The sequence below is a fragment of the Pleurodeles waltl genome, chromosome 1_2, assembly GCF_031143425.1.
Source record: "Pleurodeles waltl isolate 20211129_DDA chromosome 1_2, aPleWal1.hap1.20221129, whole genome shotgun sequence".
Lineage (NCBI taxonomy): Eukaryota > Metazoa > Chordata > Amphibia > Caudata > Salamandridae > Pleurodeles > Pleurodeles waltl.
The window spans coordinates 1,198,896,406-1,198,910,898 of NC_090437.1; the positions used below are offsets into that span (position 1 = coordinate 1,198,896,406).

The 14,493-nt window shown below is 41.4% G+C and overlaps 1 protein-coding gene across 3 annotated transcripts in view; it reads left to right on the forward strand.

The window, feature by feature from the left end:
• Positions 1-14,493, forward strand: part of ZFYVE28 (zinc finger FYVE-type containing 28) — a 516,457-nt gene that overhangs the window by 351,748 nt on the left and 150,216 nt on the right. For all 3 annotated transcript variants that reach the window (XM_069203698.1, XM_069203689.1, XM_069203708.1), the window contains exons 6-7: positions 10,376-10,465; positions 12,529-12,630. In XM_069203698.1, the coding sequence (XP_069059799.1) occupies positions 10,376-10,465; positions 12,529-12,630 (192 nt within the window). The remainder of the gene's footprint in view (positions 1-10,375; positions 10,466-12,528; positions 12,631-14,493) is intronic.

A 14,493-nucleotide genomic window follows, 5' to 3' on the forward strand; every position in this document is an offset into this window, starting at 1 on the left:
GAGGAAGCTGAGGGAGAAGACATAGACAACAGGGAGTCAGTCATACAGCAATATTTCCAGTGACACACAGGTGAGAACAGTTTTCTTTTTACCATTACATTCACTTTCACACTTCTACCTCTATCCAGTCTGTCATTTCATAGCAGTATTTGGTCACTGAGTTGTACCTTTACATTACGGTTTCACAGGTGTGGTTAGCAACGTGTGTCATCTGCTTGCATCCTTCAAGGACTTGTGATGTGTGACATAGGTATGTTGGCTTTACAATTGGAAACACATTTTGACACTGTCATTGATTATACATATTTACCAAATCAGACTGACTCCAGATTGTTTTGTGGTTCAAGGGTGTTTATTTAAGTGCTCAAAAATGGAGGGGGGTAGTAATATGGTGATGGGGGACGGTGGAGGAATGTCCATGGCAGAGTCCAGTCCATTGGTCACACAGGTGCACTGCCCATATGGGCATAGGAAGTGGAGCTGGGGCAGTTTCAGTATGGACAGGGTAACAAAGTGGGACAGTGGGAGGACAATCAGGGTGGTCTCATTTCCTGGCGGGGGTCTTGCCATCTTGCTCTGTCCTGTTCCTGGATCTCAGGGACCGCTTGCGTGGTGGTTGTCCGTCTGCAGGGGGTGGGGTGCTGGTGTGGTGGTCCTGTGGCGGTGCCTCCTGTCCACTAGCGCCAGCGGAGGTGGTGGGCAGTTCATCGTCCATGCTAGTGTCCGGGGCCCCTTGGAGTGCCACAGTGTCCCTCATGGTCTTTTGTATGTCCTTCAGCACCCCTACGATGGTGCCCAGGGCAGAGCTGATGGTTCTGAGCTCCTTCCTGAACCCCAAATACTGCTCCTCCTGCAGGCGCTGGGTCTCCTGAAACTTGTCCAGGACCGTCGCCATAGTCTCCTGGGAGTGGTGGTATGCTCCCATGATGGAGGAGAGGGCCTCGTGGAGAGTGGGTTCCCTTGGCCTGTCCGCCCCCTGTCGCACAGCAGCCCTCCCAGTTCCCCTGTGTTCTTGTGCCTCCGTCCCCTGGACCGTGTACCCACTACCACTGCCCCCAGGTCCCTGTTGTTGTTGGGGTGGTGGGTTATCCTGGGTTCCCTGTAGTGGTGGACACACCGCTGATTGACGTGTCCTGGGTACGGAGGCATGGGCTCGCTGGGTGGGTGCTGTGGTGGTGTTACCAGAGGGTGGAAATTCAGTGTTGGGCTGTGCCTGTGCAAGGGGAACCGACTGTCCCGAGGCCCAGGATGGTCCGGGCTGGTCATCAGGATCCAGTAGGGCAGAGCTGCTGTCGTCACTGTGGGCCTCTTCTGTGGGTGGAGTGGAGTTGTCTGGACCCTCCGGTGTGGTGACGTTCCTTAGTGGTCCTGCAGGGATATAAGAGCATGATTATTGCATGTGTGTGTGTAATGGTGTGCAATGGGTGGGTGTTTGTGTACCCCAGTGCAAGCATTCCTGTGTGTGGGTTTGTGTGATGATGGTTAGGGGGTTGTTCTGGGCATGTGCAGTGAGCATGCTTTGGTGAGGGGTGACCATGCTTAGTTGTGTCATGCAGGGCTTGGTGTTGGGATGAGTGGTTTGTGTTATTAGTACACTAGTGAGGAGTTGGGGTGATAGGGGATGGGGTGAGGGTGGGGGGTGTGATTGCATGCAGGTAGGGTGGGGGATATGATAGTTAAGATTTGACTTACCAGTGTCCATTCCTCCACTGACTCCTCCGAGGCCCTCTGGATGCATGATGGTCAAGACTTGCTCCTCCCATGTTGTTAGTTGTGGGGGAGGAGGTGGGGGTCCGCCACCAGTCCGCTGTACCGCAATGTTGTGCCTGGAGACCACTGAACGCACCTTTCCCCGTAGGTCGTTCCACCTCTTCCTGATGTCCTCCCGATTTCTTGGATGCTGTCCCACAGCGTTGACCCTGTCCACGATTCTTTGCCATAGCTCCATCTTCCTGGCTATGGATGTGTGCTGCACCTGTGAGCCAAATAGCTGTGGCTCTACCCGTAGGATTTCCTCCACCATGACCCTGAGATCCTCCTCGGAAAAGCTGGGATGTCTTTGGCGTGACATGGGGTGGTGTGGGTGATGTGTGGGGTGGTGTAACTGTTGATGTGTGTGTTGATGTGTAGTGGTGTGTGGTGTTTTGTGCGTGTAATGTTGTATGGGTGATGGTGTTGTGTGCCTCTGTGTGGTGGGGTTCTCAGTTGCTGTGCTCTCTGTCTATCTGGCCTTCGACCGTGAATTGTTGTCGTATGGGTTTGTGGGTGATGTGGGTGTGTGTTTTATATTGTGTTGGGTGTGTGGGAGTGGTGTTTGTATGTGTATCAGGTGTGTGTATTTTGAATTGTCCAATGTGGCGGTGTTTTGGAGATGTGTGTGTATTTTGAGCGCGGCGGTGTGTACCGCCAATGGAATACTGCGGTTGAAAGACGGCCGCGTGGATTCGTGTGTCGTGATAGTGTGGGCGTATTTCTGTTGGCGTGACGGTGGAGGTTTTGTTTTCGCCAGTTTACCACTGACCTTTGGTGTGGCGGACTTGTGTGGGTGTCTGAATTTCGGCGGTTTCCGAGATTTGGGTCGTAATAGCTGTGGCGGAATTCCGCGGCCGCGGCGGTGTTTTGGCAGTCTTCTGCACGGCGGTAAGCGCCTTTTACCGCCAGGGTTGTAATGAGGGCCATAGTCTCTGAAATGGTAAGGCTGGCAATTGAAATTGTCTTCTGGTTTGGAAGCCTTACTTGGTCACATTGACCATACCGAAAAGCTATGCGGTAATTGGATTACTGGATACATTTTCCCTTTTTAATCATTACAGACATTTGTGAGAATTGTTAGGTGTGTCTGTAATGCTGCATATTGAACTACAGTATATCTAGCGGTATTTTGCCCACCATGCAGATTTGTTTTCATAATCAGCAAAAACAATATTTGCACCAACTATTTTTCCCCAAACTCGAGGACAAGCTACAATACTGCAGAAATGACTGCCATAGGGTTAATAGTGGGCCTGCTATTTTCGCAATATGTTAAGGAGTTGTACAACGGGTGTAAATCATTAGAACCTCCCCAAGTCTAATTTGTTTGTGTCTAACGTTGCAACCATCCAAGCAAACGTCTTCTGATCAGCTTATCTGCATGCATAAATTAATGTCAATAACCACTTGAAAGACATGTACTGTTGACAGAACTGTCTCGGGGATACCAACGAACGGTGCACCTTATGGAGGACGACTTGAAAGAAGAACCAGGAGAGGCATTCTAAATACTAACAAGGTGTATTTAACATGTTTACGAAGAAATTTCAGAAAGTCTGCTTCTATACCCTTGCTGCATATGCAGGGAGTTTAAAGATATTTCCTGATCATGAGTCCATAGAGCAAGTAGGGTCACAGAACTCTGTAATTTTGGTGCCATAAAGCAAACATTTCTCTGTATTACTTTTGGTAGGAGGCACACGACTTTATTCTGGAGTCTTTGGGGAGCCAGTGCATCAGTCTTCTGAAATGAGGATATGTGCCTTCTTCACATAAGGAAGATTAGTTGAATAAAAGATGTTTTACAGGCTCTCCAGAGTTAAATGTGGGGAGGCCGTTTTACTTAGACGTCTCATAACCATGTTCTACTTTAAGGCTTCTATGACCATGGGCTTAGTTGTGCCCATTTGTGTTTTTTTCTAAAAATGCTATACAAATGTTGTTATTCAAGGAAGAAGACAACAGAGAGTGCATGATAGAATTAGCGATAATTCTGGGCAAGCGCTGACAAGATGAAGTGTTATGATTCTTTGAAATTTTTAAGGTGCATCAATCACAAATACACATTGACCTTTTGAGTATCGACAAGTGTTTATCTCAGGCAGAAAATATGTTTGTGTACTTTCAGTATGTTCCTGTAACTGCTATAAATACATAAGCCTTGGCTATAAACACATAAGCCTTGCAAATAATATGTCCCTCATCTTTAACTCCCGTCAGCAGTTGCATTGATATGGCATTTATTTTACAGAGCCTTTCCCTTGACCGGAGGTGTGTGGTGGGACATTGATTTTTTTTTCAAGAACGTGGCTTTTCTAATCATTCGAAGTTCCACTTTATCTGCTTAAGTCCTTCATCCATCATCGGCCTTTGTGTGGGGATCTCGTTTTTGTCTGTAAAGCCACAGCTATGTCTTTTCATTGGTTCCTTATCGGCCAGAGTATAACAGCTTTCCCAAAACCCAAAACAGTTTCAACACCACAAATATTCCTCTGTAGTTTCTGGTCCAGGTTTATCATTGATAATGGCCTATGTAAGACCCTTTTTGTTTGATCGGTGTATGATTTGGGTGGGTCCACTGTTAGGTTGTCTCTAAGTTGTCCTGGCTGCCTCTGTGAACTCCTTGTGTGCTTCTACGTCTGTTGAAACCAAGGCCTCCTAGTATGCAGTGTAAAACTCAGACCGGAGGCGGTCCCTTCCTCATGATTCCCTATAGTCAATGGTGGCCTAAATTCTCTGCGCTAACAACTTTGTCTTCGTGATTCTCTTTCCTGACCAGGTCACTTCCATTAGGCCTCTTGTCCGTTGCGGAACCAGTAGAGATTGATACATATCTAGCTCCTTACAATAATTAGCTAGCAACTGTGAAGTCTATTCCTGTGCGCAATTGTATCACTGTCTCCTCTCTGTGGCTGAAGTCTCTTGTCTGTCATTTCTGTCATCAATCATGACAGTAGTGTGCCTGGCCTTTCTCCTTTCATTGCAGTGGAACCTTTCCATCGCTTTTAATGTATGCACCCATTCCATCCTCTTCTCCACCAGTGAGTTTAATCTCATTATGCAGTTAGCATAATTACCATTTTTTTGAACCGGCCCCTATAGTGGTATTCTTTGCCATCCATGTCCTTAATACTGAGCTGACAACGTTGAATTCAACTCATTTATGGAGATGCTGTACTCCCGCTCTCATTTAGTCTCTGAATGTTGAATTCAAATAATATCAGACGTCCATGTAACTCTCATCTCATACTTTCTTAGTACCACCCCAACAACCTACAAGCTCTAGACAGTTGCCTGGTGGGTGTAGGTAATCAATCAATGATGGAGTCCACAAGGCATTTTAAGGCTTCTTCCTTCCCTTCCTCAGTTACATGTCTCATCGACATCTGCTTCTATAATAAATTTCCCTTTGTTTCTACATTCTGTTTGTAAATGTTCGTCAAACATGACTTCCTGCCCTTCATTGGCACTTTTATTATCAGATTTTTTAACTTCCGGTCTGTTATCACTTCCATTTATTCAGAAGAGCATCGTGTTTGAAAACCAGTTCGCCATCCGAAAGTCATAAGCAGTTTTCTGTAATATTGTGCAGTTTTAAAGGACAACTATACTATTTCTCTAGGGCATGAATTAATGAAATATACTTACTGAACAGCATTATTTAATAAAAGAATGGAGAGTCATTGGAGAACGTTTCAGTGAAAACTGTATGTGCAACATGTAAAAACAATAATAATCTGGTGAGCCTCATTCTTACTAAAAGTCACAAAGGTTACCCCAGATTTTTGACATCCAATAATTCCCAAGACTTTACAAAGGTAGACCCGTAAACCATACTCCTCGTAAACCTTAGTGAATTCTATTTTGGCTTGAGCAAACATACGCATGTACATTTGCTCCTATGAAACCTGCGTAGCAAGTGCAATTATTATGTTTTTATTTTTTGCTACAATGGGAACTTATTTTGCCCCATGGAGAACTTCCTTTCCCTACACCCTTCTCCTGTTTTTCAAGGATTGCTTCCTTCTTATTTTGAAAATATTATTCTCCAAGGCTTGGAGTAAGTTGCCCTCCTTTTGGTGAAAATGGGTTGAAGAGAAGTAGGGAAATGTCCATAGAAATTTGTGGGTGTGCACAAACTTATAGGGCATTGCAGCCCAGAACTACCATTTCCCACATGCTTCCAGCCCCTGGCAGTAGCTCATACAAATATTTGTATGTAAGTAAATAATTTTATAAGTGTAAAACCAACTTTTGCACGTTCAAGCCAAGTTTAAATGCTTTAATAGCTTTGTAATAAGATCTAGCAGCATTCATCTTGTTGTAAAATGAAAACCATTTATTGATCTGGGATTTTATATTTGTGTCTAATTATGGCAAATCAGGGACTGAGGCACAGTAAGATGCAGTGATATACCCAGGAATAATGCAACGTGCTCAAGTGGAAATTAGACTGTGAATGGTCTTGTTGATCCTCAGTTGGCAGCCTAGACACTGGACCACAAAAATAATATAGGGTTATTTGCTGCAACAGTTGGTGAAATTGAGTTAATGCTTACAAGTGCATTTATTCACAAGGCCCTTACTCTGAATCTTAGTAGCAATGGTACAGTTAGAACAGTGTGATAACCTGAACCTTGCTATAATCATAACAACTGCATATTTGTACAACGGCATAGTGATAGCCCTACTATGATCAGAAAGATGCTGTAAACCGAGTCTGTGAATATTCAGATATTTGACAAAAATAGTCAGAACTCTAGCATGTCCAGGATTTAGTTTACCCAGAAGTGTGGCATAATGAAAGGCTTGCTAGAATCCAAACTCAAATTAAAACATACTATGACACCTCAAATTATTAGAGATGATAATATTAGAGCTTTGATAAGAGAAGATTGTCTTACTTTGTCACATCACTGCGTGGATGGAACAGGTGGATTTTTTCACAGGGCAGGTTGATTTACAACGCCTTTGGACCCTTGCACAAGTAGATAACTTGTGAAATTCCACACCACTGAATGTTAAGAGTTTATTCTTTGAGCCTAGAAATACATTAAAGAGCAGTTAACCAGGGAGTGGATAACTTGCCTCTCCCTTCGCTTAAGTCCCAGTACTCTTCGAATCTAGTGTAACAATACATGAGAAATGCCACTGTACCCCATAACATTCATCTGCCAACTGGGACATCCTAACATAAATCCCACTATCCTCTTCGTAGTTATCCTTCTCCCTCTCTGCTTTTCTTTATTCCCGTTGTCAGAAAATTGAAAAAGTATAACACAAACTATGATCTTATGGTTTCAAGCACCATCATTGAAGGTGCTCACCTCAGTCTGCTTGCTCCCCTGAAGGAACACGTATTCCTTTCTTAGAGTGCCTCTGGTGTGAAATGTGTACTTTTGAATTTGTGCTATGTCTGTAGTCACACCAGTGTACCCTCCAATCCCTAAAGCAAGTTGCAGCACATGTGAGAATAGTTTAGTTCCCTCTATCACACAACCCGTATTTTTCAGTGCCTCATGCAATTGCCTTCTCTTGAGTTTTTCCATCCTTCTTCATCTTCTTCAGCATTGGTTATCTTCTAGGCCCTTAACTTAGCTGGGAACTTCAACACATTTATCTCTAATGTGTGCAATTTCTTTTTAATACCCACTGTTGTCTTCTGAGGTTTTTGCGCCATTGGCATATTATCTTGGAATATCAGAATCTGGAACTCTTAAAGGCATGGAACCACTCTTCTGCGATGATTGCCAGGTAGCATCTCTATAGTTTATAGGGGTGGCTCTTGATGGGCCACTGAAGAGGGTCTGAATACAGATGCTCTGTGTATCATTGCTCCCAAATTAATTCCATGCTCCTTTTCCCTTGTTTGCTTCTACACTTGCTATACTTTTCTTGTTCCGTTGAGATTTTGCATCCTCTACATTGTACTCCCATTGCCGTGTTCGATCAACTTCTTAATTTATGTTGCCTGTTTTTGAGCGTAGATTTTTGTCCCTTTCCTTGAATCATTCTCTCTAACAGTTTGTGCAAGTTGCACAAGAGTGTGCACACCTCAGTGCATACTACGTAAATATTGTACTCCCCAGATGTGCAGGAGTTAAGTTTTCTGTATCTCAGACACAGCTGTGCCTGCAGGTGGTTCATCTGTCCCTTCTATGTCACTCGCGGCCACCTTATAGGTTTGCATCTTAACTTCTATTAAATGTGTTGCTGTGTTCTGTCATAGTAGTCAACCTGTTTTCTCATGTTTTGTCTGTGTTCATTTGTGAGACTGAAGACCGTTTTAGTTAGTGTGCTCACTCTTCAAAAACAGTCCATGGAAGATTGGTAGTTGGCGGGTATCTTCCTCCTATTATTCAGAGCAGGACACCTTTCCACCTGTTTCATAGGTGTTTTGCTGTCCTCTGCATTTTCATTCTCAGCATGGTGTTCATTTGGAATGAAGGGCCCCTAACAGAGCATTCATCTTTTCTAGTACCCTCGCAGTTCCCAGAGGATTCTTCTAGTATAACCCACTGAGAATATTATCTGGCTGTGACATGAATATCACATCATATGGTTAATATTAGCAACCCATCATGATTTGATGTGTATAAATCGAAAACATTTAGAAAAGTTGTGATTGTTGGGTGAGGCTATCTGTTAATAAATGTTAGCTGCATTTTCTGGAACTTAGTCAGGATCTTGACTTAAATATCAATGCACATGGGTCACCTGGTCATCACTTGTGTACCAATGCACCTGGGGCACATTAATACCTGGACATAACTTCTACAGCAATACACAGGGGTCATTAACATCTGATTATGACATTAAAATCACTGTACATGGGTAGAATGAGCACCTGCTTATAAACTGATACACATCAGGGGGAATACATTTAGGACTCTTAAGATTCTGAGGCATGGCCAGAAATCTGCAAAGGTTGGCTGTGTTTTCTGGAGCTTCATTTGTGACTCCAGTAGCCTGGGCCTTGTAGCTCTTTAATTCCCCACAAGGTCGAACAGTTGACAAATTGAAGTGAGATGATGGAGGGAAAGGTATGTATGAGCTGTAGTAAATACCAAACTGACTTAGAACTGTAAGTACAACTTTGTGCTGCATATGCACACAGTGATACTTAGGCAGAAATAGCAACCACCATGGGTGAGTTGATCCCCACCACAAGTAGCAGAAAAACAGTACATGAATTTCAACACTTGGGCCTGGAGCTGATTTCAGTTTTACCCACCAGTTAGACCTGGTTGGATCCTCTGCAGCTGAACAGCTGAGTTAACTGTATGGTACTGCTAAAGAGAGGGCACAGAAGCAAGTCCAAGCCAAGGCACAGAACTCAATTGCCAGGAGGCCTAATCTTATCCCTGAGAGATCCTTTAAAGGGTAGCCCATAGGAGCCTTGAGAAGATTATTTCTAGACACGAATGGGAAAGTCACCAAGCTGAATTATAGGCTCATCCTTGCAGGAGGGTAGAATTGGCAGCCTTGAAACTAGAATGGGTATCTTTCAAAAGCAGCAAACGTTTACATTTGAAAGGATAGACAAAGCACTGATAAGGGTGGTCAGATAGCACAGAGCATTGACCTACTGCACAAAACCTTTGGAGGATGGGAAGACAGAAGCAGTTCAGGATACTGGGGTGACAGAGAATGGACAGAGACGACCAAGACCCCATAATTTCAACTTTATTTTTGATTAGATGGAGCTGGACAGGGAGATTGACCCTATTAATGTGGATAAGTACCGCATTATCAAGCCGAACATAGTTTTACTTATGGCGAACAATGCCCTTGTCCTTTTCTGGGTTAGAGTATCATGCAACAAAGAGCAGCACTTCCAACATGGGGGCTATGCCCCAATAATTGATCAGAAAAGGGGGCTTGTAATTCTTTAACATGTTTCTAGCCTAAGGCGTTAAAATAGGTATACCCTAGCCAGCAGAATTGCCAGTATTGGGATGCTAAGGTGGGCTGTGATCTTTACCACACTGTGAAAAGGTAAACAGGGAAAAGGAGGGCAGAGTGAACAATGTTTGTGAGACGATTGTTGTGTGAGTACCACCACATTTTGTGTTTGCTATTAAACTAGTAAAGATTTTACTTGGATATGTCTCACCTCTCTGCACTGTTACAGTGTAGATTCACTACATACTTTATGCTCTGCATTATACAATGTGAATAACAAGCTTTCCTTATGTTTCACATCTTGTGACCACGATAAATTAAAGGCAGTCACAGGGGGGCTTGCTACTTCCATTTTTTTCACACACTTCATGCTTGTAGTGGACTGCAGGGCTTACTTTGAACAATAAATATATAGGCATAGCAATAACCATTGTGATTTTATTTTCAAAATAAAGAAAGGCTATTACTTTAGCTTAGGCCAGTTCCTTTCTTTTTGTAGAAGAATACCATTTATCAAGCTATTCATAATATATAAGTGAACTTTCTGGCCTAGTAAGTCTTATTAGATGTTATGTTTAAAAAAAATAAAATGATCCCATTAAGTTTGACTGTTAAACTGAGAAAGACTTATTTTCCTTTCAGTATCTGTGTTAATGTTTTAATGATGATCACTGGATGACAATATATAACCACTTCTCATTTTGCCCCCATTACTTAGAGCCTTGAAGCTTGGTTACCTCACGCAGGACATGATTGACGACTATGAGCCTGCACTAATGTTTACAATTCCAAGACTGGCCATCGTGTGGTAAGTACTTACTGGACGGATTGTTTTATCAAAGAAAGGAGGTCTTGAGTGCATCAGCACCAACAAAATGATGGCTAATATTGCATGATCTTATTACCCCTTAATGGCAGATTGCCAAATCCAGGGACACAGAATATTCCCAGGGTAATAAACACACAGGTCCCATGTATAATTAATACTTTGGTGAACCTTATTAATCAATTAGACTACTTCAAATAGTAATCTATATGCTGACCTATTACCAGAGAGCGTCACTAAAAAATCTGGCCTCAAAAAGCCTTACTTGATTTCCAATACAATATGGGTAATTTGAAGACATAGAGGGTGATTCACAAAGATTTTGCTATGTGTATGCATAATTTACTCTTCTAGTACTCCTGAATTCCACCTAGACTCGGGGACTATTTTTCATCCTTACTGACAAACATTGATAATGTAATTCACGGGCATCACCTAAAACTCAAACTCCTCATAGAAACCATCTGCTAACCATATTCTCTCCTGGACCCCAAGCTGATCCCTGCATGGGGACATTCCGTTTTTAGTAGTGTCACCTAGGTTAATTCACTTATTCAGTACTTTTTGAAGCTCACATTACACTGAGTATGCATTGTTGGAACAGACTGGTACGTATTTTAGTTCCCACTCATGTATAATCCGAGAGATTCTGCATTCATCCCAAGTCTTAAGCAAACAAGTGAGTTAGGACTCATTCACATCTCAGAACAACTGCCCTTTCTGAACTAAACAGTTATTATTCAAAGATATTGATTTATTGTACTAGTAACAAGGAGGCCTGGGATTTTTAGGATATTGGAATAAGATGAATGTACATAAAACATACATAACCTCATTCTCGATGGGACATGGTTATTTTGAAAATGTCATTAGTACGGACCACAAGTCTAAAACCAAAAAAAGGCAGACAGTATTAAATGTGGACTACAAAGTTATGGTGTACTCTGTCTTGATGGTAAGCTGACTTTAAATCAGGTTTGAGATAGTCTTTTGAACCTTTTAGCATTATTTTTATTTTTATGTCAGGGGGAGAATAACCACCTCGCAAGGTTTGAGATGTAGTTTGCAAAAAATCAAGATTACTTCTTTCTTTCATGGTGATCATCACAAGAGAAATCGTTGAAGTTCTTTGCTTCAGAAAGTTTATTAATGCCATTGATCACACATACTCTCTACTGAATTTATATTATATACCTCCTTGGAAACAATTGTTTAAGATGCACCAGAAACTACAAGAATTTTTCTTTACCTCAAGACTGCAATTCAACTCTATTAATTTAATTTCTGAGAATTCCTTGGCTCTTTTTCTTACATAGTTTAGTGAAGTTTTTCCACAATTACAGCTATTTTTCTTAAAGATGACCAACTCTTCAAATTAGCATATTAAGTTCTGCTTAAGCTAGAAGTCCTGCCTTTGTTTTCACAAACGTTTTTGCTACCAGTGGATTTATTATTTTTCACCTGATATTTGCTGCTTTTCTCTCTGTTAATTTATCTACTACTTCAGACACTTTGCTGCTCTCAAATTGCATTTGTTTTAATCTGCTTCTCCATGCAATATTGATCTTGCCATACCCTTAGCAATATGAATAGCCGATTTACTTAAGATAGTGCTGCCCTACCATTTGTGTAACTATTCATTGTTACAAGGAGCAGGAGGATATTCTTGCTCAGTAAAATTGTCAAACTGCCATGTTGGCACTACTTGCCTAAGCTCGCTTAAATAATGTTAGGTTATCTTATTTGCACCCTTTGTAGCTGTATATCTTTATGGCTCTCATATTGGACCGGTGGTGCAGGAATTGAAAATTGGGCTCCTTTGCCTGATACCTGCTCTGCAATTTTAATTAATAGTCCATTTTCCACTTTACTAGCCACACATCATTATTTTTACAGAGATCTTCAGCATTTGTTTTGATCCAGTCAAGTCATGGAATCTTTCAGTTGCAGGAATCTTCTAATCGGTTCACACAAAAAAGATAGAAATGTTTTCACTGTGTCAATTGTTTACATAATAACTATTTTGGTTCTTGTCCATTGTACAGTGGGCTTGTAGTTTACTCCGAAGGACCTCTGAATTTGGACAGGAAAGCTGAAGATATGTCTGAGCTTTTCAGACCATTTCACACATTGTTAAGAAAAATAAGGTATGTTCCATACAAATGTTTATATTCTCATCACAGTACAATGTTAAAAAATGTCAGTTGAAGAAACAGCATTGCAGATTTCCTATGCATAACCATCATACTATCTCTTTTATCTTGTGTTTTGTAAATGTTTTGCGGGATCCAATTTTACACAAATGTTAATAATCCCTAAATTACATAACATGAAATTCTATGTAAGCATGTGCTAACATCTTAGCAGAATTTGGAGCGCCTTCAGTTCCATTGTGACATTGTGCGATGTGTACTCGGTATGTCTTGCTTTTTTTTAGGAAAACTTAAATATTGGGACTGTCATGCTGGATCATGCTTTAACCCACTAAGGAAGTGGCATTGTGAACATGATTTTGCAAACGAACGATTTAGCTTCTTAGTCTAGTTTGTGAAAAACGAATTATTACTGTGAAAGGAAGTTTATAGGTTCGAGAGTAAGTATATCTGCAGGAAAGGGACACCAAAAGCCAACTCACCCAGGAATTCGACAGAGCCATTCTACTTTATGTGAAATGATACAAAATCATAACATTTCCATTCTTAAAGAAACAACACTACACACGTCTTGCCATTTGTATTTGATGTATTCACTGGTCTATTGAAAAACAAGATTGTATCTGCTTTTTACAGAAGCAGGATTGCAGGACATATAATCTCACAATTTGTAAAACAACGTTGGGGGTGTGTTAGTGTGTGACATTGTCTAAAACACGCAACTTTGTTTTCTACAAATGTTGGACTAATTTGCTCGTAATAGTAGTTTAATTTTTACAAGAAGCATTCATTTATCACAACTTTTCTGTAGTGCAGATGGACACTAAATCACTTTATGGTGTCAAAGTTATAACAATAATAAAAATACATAGGCCATTTGATTTACTCATTTTTAATAGAATACGAGGATGATAGTACCGTGCTTCAACTGGGATATAATGAAATGATGTTGGAAGATAGCCATAGAACAAATGGACATACTTCATATGGACAGACATCAAATTGAAGTGAATGGTTATCCAGCTAGAGGGGTTACCAGGCATGCATGGTTCAAGGCAGGGCCTTCAGACTATAGTAGGGCATCCGTTTACAGAGAAGTGTTAGGGCGCTGATAGAAACTTGATGAGGTAAAAGGACATAATAGAAGTAAGGAATAGAAAAGGGAGAAGAGCAAGGAGGTGATGAGTGAAAGGTAGTGTTAAAGGGCTAGGGAGATGATGAATTGCAAAGCCTTGCATCAAAGGTATTAATATAATATTGCTACATTCAGTGAGGCATCCAAATGACTGTAAGAGATAAAGGAAATATTAGTCTTAGACGTCATTTGTTAAGAGAAATAAATAATTAAACATTGAGATGCTATTGCTCACAAATGCACCCTACGTTTGAAATACAAGAACACATAGTATTGTCTAATAATCTCTCAGGTACGTTGTTCTAGACACAATCTCGAGGAAGAGCCAAGTTAAGGAGAAGTGTTGATACAATACGGAGTTCCTAAGCAGAGTGCTGGTGCTTCAGAGCTTTCTACAAATAAATAATATTTTGAGTTTTCTTTTTAAGTATTTGAGCAAGTTTAAGTTCAGGAATTTGAAAATAATGCACGTTGACCCAGCAGTGAGGTTCAAGAGAAGGATATCTGATTTATTTGAGTACAGGTGTTACTTGGTCAGATTTCCTAGTGTCCTACACTAGTTTGGCATCTGCGCAGAGGACCGATTTGATAGGTTATCTTTTAATGGCAGTGAAGCCTTTAACTAGGAATGCCCATAGTCTGTGGGGAATGACCAGTGCCTAGGATCCTTTCTGATGATAATTGAATTTTGTGGTGTCCTTCCTTCAGAGCTACTCAGGGTT